Raw genomic sequence first — 17286 nt, 5'->3', positions numbered from 1 at the left:
CCTAGGACTTGCCGATCGTCAGGTCGGCGGTTCGAATCCCCGCGGCGGGGTGCGCTCCCGTTGCTCGGTCCCAGCGCCTGCCAACCTAGCAGTTCGAAAGCAACCCCGGGTGCAAGTAGATAAATAGGGACCGCTTACTAGCGGGAAGGTAAACGGTGTTTCCGTGTGCTGCGCTGCCTCGCCAGATGCAGCTTGTCACGCTGGCCACATGACCCGGAAGCGTCTTCGGACAGCGCTGGCCCCCGGCCTCTTAAGCAAGATGGGCGCGCAACCCCAGAGTTGGACACAACTGGCCCGTACGGGCAGGGGTACCTTTACCTTTTTACCTGTCTTTTTAAAGATAAGGCCTGATTGATAATTCCACTTACCATCTTATAGGGATGTGGCAGCTTTGCAGGACAGCCAGCCAGCCCCACCAGTGATGCAGGGCTATGTGTTGGGGTCTGATTCTTGCCAGGGCAAAAGCTTAGGCTTGTGCTCCCGGCTTGAATTCCTGCTCCGCATCAGCATGGCGAATTGGCCAATGGCGGGTTGGCTCAGAGGGCTCTCTGGGGATGGGCTTGAGGGAACAATCAGGCTTCTCTTGACAGCGGTGGAGCAAGCTGATTGGGCGCCTGGGGTGGCGCGTGTGCCATGCACCCGGGGGCGGGGCCAGCTGTGCATGGGGGCGGGGCCTCCAAGGAGTCTGCCTGCCTCCTTCCACTCAGCCGTCCTGCAGCTGAGGGGGAGGCGGCGGGCGGACCGTTTGGGGCAGTGTGGGGCCTGCGGGTGCCCAAGCCACCGCGTCACTCCCAGGAGAGATGCGTGACTCAGGTGCGCTGCAGGGCCCCCCTCAGTGGTTACACCCAGGGAGACCCTCCCTCACCACACCCCCTTCCTCTGCCCCATCCCTTGGGTCTGCTCCCGGGAGGTTTAAATCAGCCTGTGAGATTGTACCCCCCTTTTCCCCTCCAGAAATAGGTTATCCCATTAAAGGGATCCTTGATGGAGTTGCCTCTGTCCATTTGCCCAGACGGGGGTCTTGGGACTCGGTGTTCCTAGAGGCTGTGATCCTTGCGGGGGTCCCCCTATTTGATGTAAGTTATAGGAATGACTTATGATGTCATTTCCGGTAAGCAGCCCTGAAAACAAATGGTTACCCAATGGCTATGCCAAACCACTTTGTCTGTAGTCAATAAAAGTTGTGGAGTGATTCGATCCCAGTCAGCTGTGTGGTCTCCTTTCTTGGTAGCGCACCTGAGCGGAGGAGGGGGCAGTGTGTGGCCCTGGCCTGCAAGTTAGTGATTGCTTGTGGATAGCTGCTGAAGAGCTGTGCCTTAGAGTACTGGCTGCTGGAGGGTACTCCTATGGTTTTTTGAATAGGTTGTTGCATTTTGTACTTACTTCTCTTGTATAATTTGGCTTGTTGTGCAATAAAGAAGACAGTCTATTCATATACCAAAAGGTAGGGATGGAAGGATCTGTCAGTTTCAACACCCAGTTTCTCATTTTTTCCAATCTTAAATTCAGTTCTTCACATTTCTGCAGCAATTCGCGATTTTTGATTAAAAAAAAAATATTCATGAAAAGATTTCCGGGTGAATTTCTTCATAATAAACACATTTTTGTATGATGTTTTAACCAATGCTCACATTTTTTTGCGTGCAATTTTTCCTAACATAATGCATTTCTGTATGTTGTTTTCACTAGTACTTTCATTTCTATGCACATTCCCCACTCAAAGATTCATTTTTGTAAACGTTTGGTTAGAGAACCAAGCACCTTGAAAGCCGTCACACAGAAGAGGACAAAGATAGATTCTATATTGCCTTACTTGGCCTTACTTTACAGGAGGGTTCCTTGACCAAAGAACTCATAAAAGCTGGAGTTGGTACAGCTCTAGAGTAACAAGAATCAAGTCCTGAAATTCCCTCCCATGGGCTTCAAACTATTTTGCACTTTGCCTGAGTCTAGACCCTCATAATTCAAGCACTATCCTTCTGTTTATATGGAAAACTGCCAGCAATGCCCCTCTGTTGAACTAACCCAAAGCCATTAGGGCACTTATAGCAGTGATGTGTATGTCCATGGAAAATGTGTAAGAGAAATGTATCGCAGCATAATCCTAGGCCACAGTCCTATGCCCACTCACCTGGGCGTAAGTCCCATTGAACACAGTGAATAAACATGCATCAGGTTTGCCTGCACACTTGACTGGAGATGCTATTGAATCTTTGATCTTGTTCTTCTGAGACAGGGATGGCCTTGAATGTCAGATCATAAATAAGGTCCTTCAGATTATCTTTGCTGTGTGCTGCAAAGGAGATTTTCCTAGGGGAGGATTTTGATATGAAACTCTTCTCCAGGCAGGGGTGTGCCAGCTTTTGGCCCCCCCCCCAATATTTTAGGGGTGGGAGCTGGGCCCCCCAATGTCCAAAAAACATGGAGGCTCCTCCTCCTGCCATGGAGAAGAAGGTGAGTCAAAGCAGCCTCTCACCAGTGGTGTTGGCAGCAGGAGGCAAAGGAAGGGCCACTGACCATTAGAGCTATGCGGCCACTGTGTTTGTCTCCTCCCATCTCCTTCTGACTTTCTGCGCACAAACTTTGGCCCCCCTGCCCCCATCACCCTTGTAAGCTGGTGTCTCCAGGTCATCAGTTTTCCCTTAAGTTTGGTGAACATTTTTTAATTCAAGAAGGAACTGACTTCCGGATGCATTTTTAATGTGAACGGATAGGCGAATTTAAGCCTACACCATCAGACTCTACCTTCAGTTACAGAAATGCAAATGAAACAAGATGTTAATCAGTAGTTAATCAGCACCAGTTAGTTGACAAAATGCCTTTAGTTCCAAATGTGAAGAGCACACCAAAAGCTTTTATTGTTTTCTACCATGGTTTCTACTACCTTGGAAAGACTGCAATTTCTTTGTTTTAATCCAATCCGAACACAAATCTAAAACCAGCGTGGGTGGCATTATATATACCATTTCTCTTCTGTTTTATTCGCTACACAAAGAAGCGTAAGGGAGACTCAAAGCACATTTTAATGTCACATATGAACACATCTTTTCATTTTGGTTCAACCAACAAGACAACTTGTTGAGTCATAAAAGCGCACCACCAGTAGAAAATCAAAACAGTGGTCTAACAGTGGAGGGTGTGTCAGGGATCTGCTGGCCTGGCAGAGATGCCCATGCAAATGTTTCAGAAATTTAGTAATCCTGCACTCAGTCCAGCAAAGTCTTCTTACAAAGAACTCCCAACTTCCTTAAGCAAGAGGGCGGAAGATTGTATTTACCCTTTTGGTTCAGGAGTTAGCATTCTACATTATAAACTGTTAAGACTCACAACATTCCTATGACCAAGAACAGGCTGATATGATTTAGGGGACCTGCAGATGTTGGTCAGAGCAGTGGTGGTAATAAAGAACAGGAAGTGGAGCAGGAAGGGTAAAACCTGAAGGCCATGTACGCAGTATATTTTTGAAGCACATTGCAAGCACATCCTTTCCCTCCAAGAATTCTGTACACTGTCTTTCATTTAGGGTTGCTGGGAATTGTAACTCTGTGCTTTAAAGCTATAGTGTTTACACAGTCAAATGTTACTGAGCATTTTTTTAAAAAGCATATTCAACACTGCCACTGCTATTTTGAGGAAACTAGCAATTGTTGCTGGTGAGGAGTGATGATCAAACAGGAAGCTAAATAGCAATACCTCTTCTCCTGCAGCAAAGACTGGAAAAGAGTGGGGGAGAAGGACACACACACAAAAAACAGGAAGCTCCTCAGATATATCCATAGCTGTCAACCTTCCCTTTTTTTGGTGGGAAATCCCCTTATTCCAGCACCATTTCCCGCTGCTATTCCGGATTCCCATCAGTTAGATATCCCGCAGACTGTCCCCAGGACAGGTGAGGCTGCTGGTCCCTTATTTTTGAGGCTGCTGATCCCTTATTTTCAAATCTGAAAGTTGACAGCTATGGAAACTCTTGAATTTTTTAGTTCTGATACGATTTAGGGGACCTGCAGATGTTGGTCAGAGCAGTGGTGGTAATGCAGAACAGGAAGTGGAGTGGTAAGGGTAAAACTTGAAGGCCATGTACACAGCATACATTTGAAGGTTTCTTTAACACAGGAGCCCTAGCAACATCACCAAAGTACAATTCCTAGAATTGTTGTGGAGGAAAGAGCAATGGCAGATACAGTGGTATAAAACCAAGACATAATATGATGTAGACCATCCAATAGAAATAGTACATCTTAGGGTGAAACTGTATGTTTTTCAGTAGCAGATAGTGTGCTTAGGAAAAGCACACCATTTTATTAACAAAAAGCAATCAGGGTCCCACGCTCTGAATTAGGGCTGTGGCACAGAGAAGGGTTAAACCTTTTGCCCTGTGCTGCTTTCCTGGTGGAATAGCACGCCCAAAGCTTGTCGTTGCCCCATGGCGCTGATATATATACTGCAAATAGCACCTTCAGCGGCAAAGAGTAGAAACAGGGGCAGCTGTTTCTCATAGGAAAATGGTGCAGGAGGAAAAAACAGCATCACCTCCCCCAACCCTGATGCAAATTCATTTAAGGATATATTTGAAATAAGTAACATATGAAGGAGGGTTATTTATGTGAAGGATTATCGCATGATGACTGGACTGCCAGCTCTCATGTTGCATGGCCAGATTAGTGGTGGCCCCTGATATCTGCATGTTGAGCATAGATATCTGAAGAGACGCCTTATATGTGCGTAGCTGCTCTCACTCAGGGGCTCCATACAATTAGGATGTCAGCGCAATTAGGGAGCCCAGTCATAAGGAAGCCTGTGCATTAGCAGTTGCTTGTGAGTGAGGTCTCCTCTTCAGAGCTCAGCCTGTGGACATCAGGGATTGGCTAGGCCAGGTGCATGACACCAGGGATGGGGCAAGTGGATTGCTCTGTTGGGCATCTTATGATGCCCCTTCGTGCAAGCAATATGTCCTTCAATGAGGGACAGCAGGTTCTTTCACTTCCAGCTCTCTAGGTTTCTAATTTTTCCAATCTTAAATGCAGTAATTTGGGGGCAAATAATCCTCATGAAAATTCTTAAGCATTTTGGTGCAAATTTGTCCTGATAAACACATTTTTCTATGTTATTTTATATGCAGTTTCTCCTAATATAGTGCATTTTTATTTGTATTTTCACCAATATCTTTATTTTTCTGCACATTGCAACCATCCCCATTGTTCTGCCCGGACACTGAGGTCCAGCGCCGAGAGCCTTCTGGTGGTTTCCTCACTGTGAGAAGCGAGGTTACAGGGAACCAGGCAGAGGGCCTTCTTGGTAGTGGCCCCCACCCTGTGGAACGCCCTCCCATCAGATGTCAAGGAAATGAACAACTATCTGACTTTTAGAAGACATCTGAAGGCAGCCCTGTTTAGGGAAGCCTTTAATGACTGATGTTTTAATGTAATTTCAATATTTTGTTGGAAGCTGTCCAGAGTGGCTGGGGTATAAATAATAAATAATAAAGCATCTGGTTGGAGAACTGCATTGCAAAAATTGGATGGATGTGAATTTCAAAGGATGGCTCTGTTTGGGAGTCTCATATTGTTGTGAAAAGTGACAATTTGCTAGAGTCACATTTAAATGTGAACTGTATGAAATCTTTCCCTCATACCCACCTGTTGTGAGGCCAACAGTTAGCTTAGCTGCAGCTACATTGTACAAGAGAAAAGCCTGTGTACAGCATTCTGCCTTAATTGTTCATGTGTATGCAATTAAATGAGTGTGCTTGGGCTACATCCAGCAATTTCTTACTTAACGTCTAGGGACCCTGGGGAGGAAATTACATACCGAAGAATGGCAACCATTCAAAATTTAAGCAGGGCATTCGTAAGAGACCAAAACAAGGACTGTAATTCACCAGAAACGTGGGCCAGAAATAGGGACTGATCTTAATGTCTATAATGACATGAAGATTGACTGCAAAAACATGAATTGTTGTGGGAATGGCTTTTTAATTTTACAGTATTGGTCCCCAACAAAGCCCACTTTGTGGAACATCCATTGCTAAGACCACGAGCTTTTCAAAATAGATTTTGAGATTTGAGTCTGGGTATCAAAAATCACACTCACCATAATATATCCACTATACATTTTGGAATATTGTTTGGGACAGGAATGGGGAACCCATAACCTCCAGATGTTGTTGTACCCCACTTTCTACCAGTCCCAGCCAGCATGGTCAACGGTCAGGCCTGATGGGAGTTGTAGTTCAACAATACCTGGAGAGCCACATTTGCCCCATCTCTAGGTCAGAAGGATAGGCTAGGGCAAAAGAACAAGAATATATAGGTAATTTTCAGTGCAGTGACTGATGAGACAATGACCAAGGTCTACACTAGCATGACATCGCCTTTATTAACTAGTGTAGCAATACCTCATTAAATCTATAAACCATTGACACACAGTCAAGAGAAAAAGAAAATTAGCAATGGGTTCATGGGTTTACAAGCTTTCGGAAGATCGTCTCCTATAGATGCCTCAGTTCTCCTGACACGTGTGGTCATTTTCAATGCCTTAGGAGAGCACCATTTCCTGGAATTCTGCACCAAAAGCGGAAAAAAAGTCATTTGCAAATCTGACTTGTATAATTCAGACAGTTGCTTGTCTACACCGCAATCACTCATGTAGTGACAGCACAAGATATGGCAGCGAGGGAGTTATGAAATAGGTGTGAAAAATATTGGAATATAGTGGCTGAAATTGTGGAAGTGCTACAGGTAGGGGACTGTGGGTCTTATAGCTTTGCGAGTGAGACTTTGCAGTGCCAGGGAACAAAAACGACAAATTTGGACAAGGCTACACTATGTGGACAGAAACTAGGTTTCATCAAGGAGAATGGGTCCATGTATAGCTAGTAACCTCCAAATTCAGGAGCAGTATACCTCTGAATTGCCAGTTGAGTGGAGAACAACTGGGAGAAGCTTATTGCCCTTAATGTCCTGCTTTTCGCGTTTCCAGAAGCATTTGGATAGCCACTTTTGGAAACCAGGAAACTGGGCTAAATGTCGCAACAGGTGACTCTTGTCAATTTTGGTTTCTCACTTGTGATGCTGATTAATAATAATTCACTTACGAACCACATTTTACATGTGCCTCAAGGTGACCTTTGCCTCAGTTTGTAATACTCCTTATGAAAATTTGTCAGCATATTGGTATGTATTTTCCCTAATGTATGTATTTCCCCTAATGTAAATAATTTCCCTTAATATAATGCATCTTGGGGTGTTGTTTGCGCATTTCTGTACACCTTTTTGATTGTTTGTTAGAGAACTGCATCAGCCAATTCGAATCCTACCTGTATTTCTGCTCATATAGCATTTTAGGAAGGGTGTAACCACAGCTGATAAAGGTCACCCATTTTATTAAAGCCACCTCTTTCTCCCCCCCGGCCTGCTTGTGCAACAATTATGCTGGGGGGGGGGGGAAGAGGCCCTATTCCTATGAATGAACCTTTTTGTAATGCTAGTTGATAACTGGCTTGAGGCTGCGGCAGCAGTTGCTGTTAGATGAGGAGGAAGGAGAGGCAGAGGAAGTCATATGTGGGGAACAGCCCAAGAGTAAGGATGGGTACCCCAATACAAGGGGGACAGTTCTGCTGGCTCTCTGTCTTGCCCCATCCTGTCCTCTCCCCCTAGAGATTGCGTAGCACTGGGGGAGGGTGTCAACAAGCCATGGTAAAGGTAAAGGAGCCCTGGACAGTTAAGTCCGGTCAAAGGCGACTATGGGGTTGCGGCGCTCATCTCACTTTCAGGCTGAGGGAGCCGGCATTTGTCTGCAGACAGCTTTCCAGGCCACATGGCCAGCATGACTAAACCGCAACAGAACACCGTGACGGAAACTAGAGCGCACAAAAACGCCATTTACCCTCCCGCCTCAGTGGTACCTATTTATCTACTTGCACAGATGTGCTTTTGAACTGCTAGGTTGGCAGGAGCTGGGACAGAACAACGGGAGCTCACTGCCGATCTTCCGATCAGCAAGCCCAAGAGGCTCAGTGGTTTAGACCACAGCGCCACGCACGTCCCATGAGGGGAGGCTGAGCAGCAGGTGGAGCCATAGGGGCCAACCCCATTCTATCATTCTATCACCAAGAACTTGGTGATTTCTCTGCTGCTGACAGCAGACCCTCATAGGTTTCATCTGGCCTCAGATGCCTGATGCTGTTCTTGAACTCTATAGCCTCACCTTAGGCATCTGTACTTGTACCATTGCAAACCTTGATTAAAGCTTGCTTTCTTACACACACACACACACACACACACACACACACACACACGAGCCTCTGTTGAAGTGGTGTTTACCAGGCAAGGAGATGATTAATCCTTCCCTCTCCAGCTGTCCAGGGACACAGGTGGCTCTGTGGTCTAAACCACAGAGCCTAGGGCTTGCCGATCAGAAGGTTGGCAGTTCGAATTCCCATGACGGGGTGAGCTCCCGTTGCTCGGTCCCAGCTCCTGCCCACCTAGCAGTTCGAAAGCACGTCAAAGTGCAAGTAGATAAATAGGTACCACTCTGGCGGGAAGGTAAACAGCGTTTACGTGCGCTGCTCTGGTTTCGCCAGAAGCGGCTTAGTCATGCTAGGTACATGACCCGGAAAAACTGCGGACAAATGTCGGCTCCCTTGGCTAGTAAAGCGAGATGAGCGCTGCAACCCCAGAGTCGTTCGCGACTGGACTTAACGGTCATGGGCCCCTTTACCTTTACCCCAGCTGTCCATGTTGAAAATGCAGCAATTAGGTAGGCTTAGTAAATAAAAGTTTCGTTTGCATAAATGGAACCTTTTCTAAGTCCAATCACTTCATGGGTGGCTGAGGGAGGGAGACTATGGGGCAGAGCTATTTCCCTGGAATTTAAGAGCCACATACCCAGTTGGTCATGGCTCTTTGACCTGGTTCACTATGAGAGTGAGCAGAACATGAAAAAGTCTGTTAAGTCAGATCCACCCCCCCCCCCGGGAGCCAGTTTCTAGGATAATACTTGCAGAATGGAATCACCAATAGGTGAAAGAGCCTACCCTCATGGAGAGATGCAGGCCGGCCCATATATTTGTTGTTGGGGCATTTGTGCTTAGTACTAATCTCACAGAGGGTGCCAGTCAGGCAGTTTCTAGGAGAAAGGGAAGGGGGCAGAAACAGTGGATAGAGGTGACAGGATTAACCTATGCTGGACCATTCAATATCAGCCACATTCGTACCTTCAGCCCCAATCTTCCCATCTCCATCGTGGTCTCCCGCTGCCAAAAGGGTTTTGGTTTCTGTAGCTGTTAACACTCGGGCTCCACTATCAAACCTCTGGAGGAAAAACCTAGTAAGGGAAGAATAAAGTGCACATAACTGAATGCCATTGAATATACAACTGCCTGAAGAGGAGTCCTGAGCAACATGAAACCTTGTTAACCTCAGTTACACACTGACCTAGTTTGCCGTAACACTAAGACCACATTCACACCACACATTTAAACTTTAAAGCACTGCGACAATGCTTTTAGTAGTCATGGAATTAAGTCTCCAAAGAATTGTGGGAGCTGTGGTTTGTTAAGGGTGTTGAGAGTTGATAAGCGACCCATATTCCCCGAACTGAGCTACAATTTCTGTGAGGAGGGATTTACTGTTAAACCACTCTAGGAATTGTAACTCTGTGAGGGTCTCATAGCAACTCTTAGCCGCAGGGGTCAGCAAACTTTTTCAGCAGGGGGCCGGTCCACTGTCTCTTAGACCTTGTGGGGGCCAGACCATATTTTGAAAATAATAATAATGAACGAATTCTTATGCCCCGCAAATAACCCAGAGATGCATTTTAAAGAAAAGGACACATTCTACTCATGTAGAAACATGCTGATTCTCGGACCGTCTGCGGGCCGGATTTAGAAGGCAATCGGGCTGGATCCGGCCCCCGGGCCTTAGTTTGCCTACCCATGTCTTAGCACCATTAACAAAATACAGCTCCCATATTACTTTGAGGAAAGCCAAGGCTGTTTAAAGTGGTATCAGAGTGCTTTAAATGCATGGCCAAACCATGGCTAAGCACAAACAGGCAAGTGTGCAAGAACTCGGGTGGAAAATCACACCCACTTTGCTCCTTTGCTGCTGCTTGAATCGCGAGCTTTCTGAATCAGACCATGAGTTGGAGGCATTTGAGGACAGGGACTCTCAATGTGAGGAGAGGGGAGAAGACTATGCAAGAAATCCTACTTGATGAACCCCCACTCTCTGCCTCAGACAATCTCAGGCCTGGGCAGGACAGGAGCACTAAAGCACTCTCCTGCTTTTGATCCTCAGCACATGGTATTCAGAAGTTCACTTCCTATGACACTAACTTGAGGTAATATAGGTAGCCGTGTTGGTCTGCCATAGTCAAAACAAAAAAAATTCCTTCCAGTAGCACCTTAAAGACCAACTAAGTTAGTTCTTGGTATGAGCTGCCAATCACCCATTCCCACCACCCTTCTGAGTAATACCCCTCCCCACCTTCTCACTATATAGAAGGATCTGGCAACTTCTGTTTCAGTGTATCTGAAGAAGTGTGCATGCACACGAAAGCTCATACCAAGAACTAACTTAGTTGGTCTTTAAGGTGCTACTGGAAGGATTTTTTTTTGTTTTGAGGTAATATATTCATTGGAACAAAGAGGCATCAATAGCTTTATCCTCTACAAATTTGTCTAATCCACTTTGCCTAGGAGATTTTCTTCTCCCTGACAGATGAGGAGGGAAAACTGGGCACCAAGTCTACCAAATGGAGAATGGTCGGTGGAGCAAGGAACTAAAGCAGAAATTGAGAACCTGTAGTCTTCAAGGACTCCACTCCCATCAGCCGGAGCCAGGTCTGATGGCAATTGGATTCCAGCAACATCTATAGGGCCACAGATTCCTCATCCCCCAGTTTAAAATAATGTTGTTACATAAGGTGGGGTGCAAATGAATAGGCATTTTTTGCCTCCCATATTTTAAAGATTTCTCGCAATAGGAGTGCTATTTTAAATCACGCTGATTAGGTTTTACGGTAGGAGTGACTACTAGCAGATTCCCCCAGGAAATCATTCTGCGCGGTTCAATAATTTGCATGTTTATTCAAAAATAAACCCTGCTGTGTCCAGTAGGGCTTAGGCAGGGGCAGAGGAAGGGGGGTGCAGTGGGGGCAGGCTGCCACGGGTGTCACCACTGAGGGGGGTGAGAAAATGCTGGGTGGCACTCACTGCGGGGCCGGCAGCGCGCCCGAGCCACGCATCTCTCCTGGGAGTGACGCGGTGGCTTGGGCACCTGCAGGCTCCTTGCTGCCCCAAACGGTTTGCCCGCCACCTCCCCCTCAGCTGTAGGGCGGCTGAGTGGGAGGAGGCAGACAGAGTCCTTGGAGGCCCCACGGAGCGTCCTGCGCCAGCTCCCCCCACCCCCGCGGGTGGCTGGCCCAGGCACCTGATCGGCTTGCTCCGTCCCTGGGCTTAGGTTGTGTAGATGCTGTCTTTGAAGCACATTCTTTCCCTCAAAGAATTCTGGGCACTGTAGTTTACCCTTCCAGTGTTTACAATCCCCAGCAACCCTTAACTTTTAATGTTTAATAGTCTGTTGTATTTTAATATTTTGTTGGAAGCTGCCCAGAGTGGCTGGGGAAACCCAGTCAGATGGGTGGGGTTGTTATTATTGTTGTTGTTGTTGTTGTTATTATTATTATTATTATTATTATTATTAACAACAAACCACAGGGACGTGGGTGGCGCTGTGGGTAAAAGCCTCAGCGCCTAGGGCTTGCCGATCGAAAGGTCGGCGGTTCAAATCCCCGCGGCGGGGTGCGCTCCCGTTATTCGGTCCCTGCGCCTGCCAACCTAGCAGTTCGAAAGCACTCCCGGGTGCAAGTAGATAAATAGGTACCGCTTACTAGCGGGAAGGTAAACGGTGTTTCCGTGTGCGGCTCTGGCTCACCAGAGCAGCGATGTCATGCTGGCCACGTGACCCGGAAGTGTCTCCAGACAGCGCTGGCCCCCGGCCTCTTGAGTGAGATGGGCGCACAACCCTAGAGTCTGTCAAGACTGGCCCGTACGGGCAGGGGTACCTTTACCTTTACCTTTAACAACAAACCACAGTGCCCGTAATTCTTCGAGGGAAAAGAATGTGCTTGATAGGCATAATACCCAGAAAGAGTGCACAGGGTGTCTGTTAAATATGCTTCATGCTTATTTCATATTCATACCAAGGATGTGCCAAAGAAATGAGAGAAACACAAAAGGAAGAGAGATGTCTAGGCAACTTCAAAAGTCAGAGAAAGAGAGAAAAGGGGAGGTGGAGCCTCACTTCAGTTCATCTTCTTCAATATAGCCGCTTTGATCATTGTCTAGGATGCGGAAAAGATCCTTCAGTTGGCTGCTGCTCTTTTTGGACATGCCACTTATCTGAAAGAATTTTTTGTAGTTGAAACTATCTGGAGCTAAGACAGAAAAAGAAAGCTGCTGTTACCTAGGAGCTTGGGATACAGATGAAGATGGTCACTTCTTTTGTACCTATGCATCCTGACTCCAAAAGTTGCTCAGATCCTCTTATGGCTTCTGTGCATGTGTGCGCCTACAAGCGGCATTTTAAGATTTCTTTCACACATGCCTGCTTCTCACTGCATTATCTTTGTGAGGGATCCATTGTCGAGTGGATCAGACTTAATGCATTTCTGTCTCTGGCATGGTTTATTTATTTGATTGTTTCATAAAATTTATATACTGCTTGACTATAAACCCCCCCCCCCAAAGTAAAAACACCAAACCTCGAAGCAGAATAAAACAATGAAATCATTGCCAAAAACAGTGTAAAATAACAATTAAAAACATTAAAAAAAATAATTAAAATCAACGATAAGATGAAAACAGATTAAAAACACACAGCAACATTGTACACATCTGGGTAGGCCTGCCTAAACAAATATTTTTTTTTGCAGGTGCTGAAAAGATTACAGTGGAACCTTGGTTCTTGAACGGCTTAGTTGACGAACAAATCGGCTCCCAGACGCTGAAAACCCAGAAGTGTTCCGGTTTTCGAACTTTTTTGGAAGCCAAACATCCAATGCCGTTGTTGACTATTGTTTCGGCGAAGGGGGGGGCTGCGCTAATCGGAAGCCGCGCCTTGGTTTTCAAACGTTTCGGGAGTCGACCGGACTTCTGGAACGGATTAAGTTCAAGAACCAAGGTTCCACTGTACCGTGAAGGGGCCTGCCTGATGTCAATAGGCTGGGAATTCCGAAGTGTGGGATGCTGCCACACGAAAAGTTCATTTTATTACAAATGCAAAGCAAGTATTGTGTGGCACCTGTTACCGTGCCAGTTCCGCAGGAGGATCCCGTGGTCAAGGTACTCAAAAACCAACAGGAGACCAAGAAGCAGGAACAGGGTCATACTCCCCAACCTCCTCTCTTCAAAGGTCATCCATCGGGGTGACCAATGTCAACTCAGACCCGAATCCTGGTTGGGAAAGATCTAAGAAATCTGTGGCGTCCAAGAATGCTTGGAGGTGCGCCCTGCCCAATCCTGTCCACCACCTTCCCCCCAAAGGAAAGATTTGAGACTGGCCGATAAGGGGGTCCAGAGCTGGTTTCTTTAGGAGTGTGGGGTCCAGAGCTGGTTTCTTTAAGACAGGGGTCAGCAAACTTTTCCAGCTGGTCCACTGTCCCTAAGACCTTGTGGGGGGCTGGACTACATTTTGGAAAAAAAATAATGAACGAATTCCTATGCCCCGCAAATAACCCAGAGATGCATTTTAAATAAAAGGACACATTCTACTCATGTAAAAACATGCTGATTCCTGGAGCGTCCACGGGCTGGATTTAGAAGGCGATTGGGCCGGATCTGGCCCCCGGGCCTTAGTCTGGCAACCAAACCAAACCATACATTAAATGTGTGATTGCATCCTTCAAAATAGCAGCTGCAGGGATTTATTTAACTTAGAAAAACCTACAGGCTGTTTAATGAGAAAAATAACATAAGTAGCTCACAAAATGAACTTACCAATGAAGCACAGATCAAATACAATGATGAGACATAGATAAAATAACTGAATTGGAACCTGTGTATTCAGAACACTGGTGTAGTTAGGTAATTTAAGACTCTGAACCTCGAGGTCTCTTGGAGGCCTTCCTCTAGGTGGCAATGTGCATTATACTTCATTTACTGCTGTGTTTGGATGCCCTCCTGCTTATTCTGTTGTCTAGGGCTGGGAGCAAACTATAGGTAGGGGATGTCCTGCTTGTCAATGTCCTGTAGGCATCAGGCTAACTACTACCTTGAGCGCTTAACCTCTTTAAGATCTTCAGAGAGGAAGCAGACTACAAATGGAAATGCAACAATACAGTTGAAGACAGCATCTTGGGTTAGGTCAGTGACGGAGAACCTGTGGCCATGGGGTGAGGTGAAAGAATTTGCCACAGGGGCAGATCTGACCTCTGCCCCACTGTCACCCTACTGCCACTGTTGCACCACTGCCAGCCATGCTGTGGTTCTGCTCATGCCACCTCTGCTGCCGCCACAGTACCCTTGCCCTCACCCCAACACTGCGTCTTCACCACTACCACTGTGTTGCAGCAGCAGCCTGGATGCAGCCATGGCATACCTGCCAATATTTCTCTGATGAAAATAGGGATGAGGAGGAGGATAATAATACTTTCCCATCTGACTGGGTTGCCACAGCCACTCTGGGCAGCTTCCAACATATATATAAGCATAATAAAATACGAAACATTAAAAAAACTTCCCTATACAGGGCTGCCTTCAAATATCTTCTAAAGGTTGTACGGTTACTTATCTCCTTGGCTCAGGGATCATGTAACTTCAACATTTCTCCCTTGAAAATAGGGATGTTCTTAGGAAAACTGGGATATTCCAGGATCAAATCAGAAACCGGGACAGCTTCTGTAAACCTGGGACTGTCCCTGGAAAACAGGGACACTTGGAAGGTTTGCCATAGGCAAGGCTGTAGTTTCAGCGGCAGGACGGGCGGCAGTACAGACGCAATTTTGGGGGCAGGGAGGGTGCCTGGATTTGTGGGGGGAGAGTGTTGGGCAGGGGGAGGCAGCGGGGCGTTTTGCCTACAGTGGTAAAACCTCCTGGACTATGCCTGTCTGTGTGGCTGTCCAGAAGTTGTTGGAATCAAACCCTAATCAACCCCAGCCACTATGGACAAGGTAGAAATTATGGGAGCTATAGTACAACAACATCTGGAGAGCCCTAGATTCCCCATTCCTGGACTAATGGACCTTTGGGTCACATTCTTGCCATACATTTAAAGCCTATCACTTCACCCACAGAATCCTGGCAGCTGTGGTTTGCTAAGGGCGCTAGGAATTGTAGCTCTGTGAGAAGGAAACTACAGTTCCCAAGATTCTTTGTGAGTAAGCCATGTCTGCTAGGGTGGTATTAAAGTGTTTTAGATGCAGCTCTTAGATTAGTTACACAGACAATTTTACCTTGACAGTCTCTGATTGCAGCAGCAATATCAGAAGGGCTGATGATGTCGCTGATACTCATATTAATCTGTCCCAAAAGACAAAAAAGCAAAGTGCTATAACAAGGGAAACGAGCTCACCCTTTCACTCAGGGAACGGAAGAGATACGAGAGAAGAAAAAGCAAGGGGCATTGCATTCGGCTTTAAGACAAAACCTATTAATATGTATCTTTAAAACTGTCTACACAATCAGCATAACCAGGGCTGGATCTAGAAAACATCAAAGAAGTGTTTCAGTTTAAAGCACTGTAAATTTAAACAGGGAAAACAGGTGGAGAAAAACGGGACTCTGCATCACCATCTAGTGGCACAACGTTATATCGCATATACAACGCATATAAATTGCTTTTTCTTTACCAGTCCAACTGAGTCCCATGTTTGGATAAACCTTGTTCTCATACCGAGCGTCAAAATCATTGGCCCCCTCTTTGACTCAGGCCTACGTCCATATCCGATGTATCTTACATATTTTTGCACAAAACAGCATTGTATTCTGAGATGCACAGATATGAGAGATGGAGATGAGAGAGAGAAATAAGTGCCCCGGCTGAAAATGGAAAGGGTGGAATATTTTCACTAAAAATGGTTAATCATCCTAGTATTGTGGACAGTAACAGGTAAAAGGATAGCCGATAAATACATAGCAGGTTCATCTTAGAGAAGAAGCACTATGCTTACTGCTCAGAGATGTTTTGCTCCCTTAGTCCCTTCCATGGCTTTTCCAGGCAGGGAAACAGTTCACCGGCAAATAGATAATAGCTCAGTCTTAGAGACAAAGCTGTATACTTACAGTGTAGTTGGCCAGGCACAGGTGTCTCTGCCCTTTAATCTCTTCACGGGCTGCTCACCTTTATGGTTTCTCTGAGCAGGGAAGAGGTGGGAGGGGGGGAAAGCCGAATCAATATCAGGCAAAATTGTACCTTTGGCTTGGAGTTGTCCACCTAACTTATATAGGATTCAAAAGGTGACAATAGCGACTTAGGTTACCCTTTCATGGATTAGATGCTCAATTTGAGACCCTGCTCAAATGTCTTGCTTAACTAATGAACTGGGTTTTTTCCCCTTCTATTTATACCCAAGGAGAATATAGTAGAGAGAATTGCCGACACTCCCATCTTGGCAATATGTTCTGGCACTGACTTTAATTAGGCCTGCACCAATGGGGGGAAAGTGTGCAGGAACAGTTTTTATAGCAAAGCAGGGCCTGGGCTGCACCTAGCTCCCAACTGTGCAATACTCAACCAGCAGAGAGAATTACGGACACTCTCATCCTGACAATGAGTTATTGCACTGGCTTTCGTCAAGCTTAAGTGATGAAATTGAATTCCACATGAATTCAATGTGAGGGACCAAAAACATTTGCTTTGGTTTGTAATGGCAAGCTGGATGCCCAGGAGAAAGTCTTTAGCTCAGTGGTAGGGTTCGTGTGTTGCATGCAGCAGGTTCACAGAATTAATGCCTGCCTTGGTTTGGACATAATGTTAAACCATGGTTTAGATTTACACGAGTTACAAGCTTTGAGTTTGTGTGCCGTCTCTTTCCTGCTCAGTATGATTCTGAAGACAATGGAAGCTTTCACTTCTGCTTTTAGTTAACCACACTTTATTGTTATATCCAACTCCAAAACTGTGGTTAATTATTTTGAAACGGTCAGCTTTATAAACCAGAGTTTGAGGCTGGCTTGTTTCAGCATATCATACTTCAGGCAAGCCACAGTTTGTCAGGATTCAGACTGCTCCCCAGTGAAAATTTGCTTAACAGGGAATGCAAAAGTGCGAAACAGACATTTGAAAA

General features: G+C 46.0%; 1 protein-coding gene across 1 annotated transcript; it reads right to left on the bottom strand.

The window, feature by feature from the left end:
- Positions 1–6147: 6147 nt before the first annotated feature.
- Positions 6148–16574, bottom strand: LOC114584681 (parvalbumin, thymic CPV3). Its single transcript, XM_028706713.2, has 5 exons — positions 16283–16574; positions 15454–15520; positions 12306–12438; positions 9215–9324; positions 6148–6560 (listed from the first exon to the last, which is right to left on the bottom strand). Exons 2-5 carry the CDS (start codon positions 15512–15514, stop codon positions 6535–6537), a joined length of 330 nt encoding a protein of 109 aa, XP_028562546.2. The 5' UTR covers positions 15515–15520; positions 16283–16574; the 3' UTR covers positions 6148–6534.
- Positions 16575–17286: the final 712 nt, after the last annotated feature.

The sequence above is a fragment of the Podarcis muralis genome, chromosome 14 (genome assembly GCF_964188315.1).
Source record: "Podarcis muralis chromosome 14, rPodMur119.hap1.1, whole genome shotgun sequence".
In the NCBI taxonomy this organism is placed as follows: domain Eukaryota; kingdom Metazoa; phylum Chordata; class Lepidosauria; order Squamata; family Lacertidae; genus Podarcis; species Podarcis muralis.
Note: the sequence above shows the minus strand (reverse complement) of the source record. Positions and strands in the feature narration are given on the sequence as shown.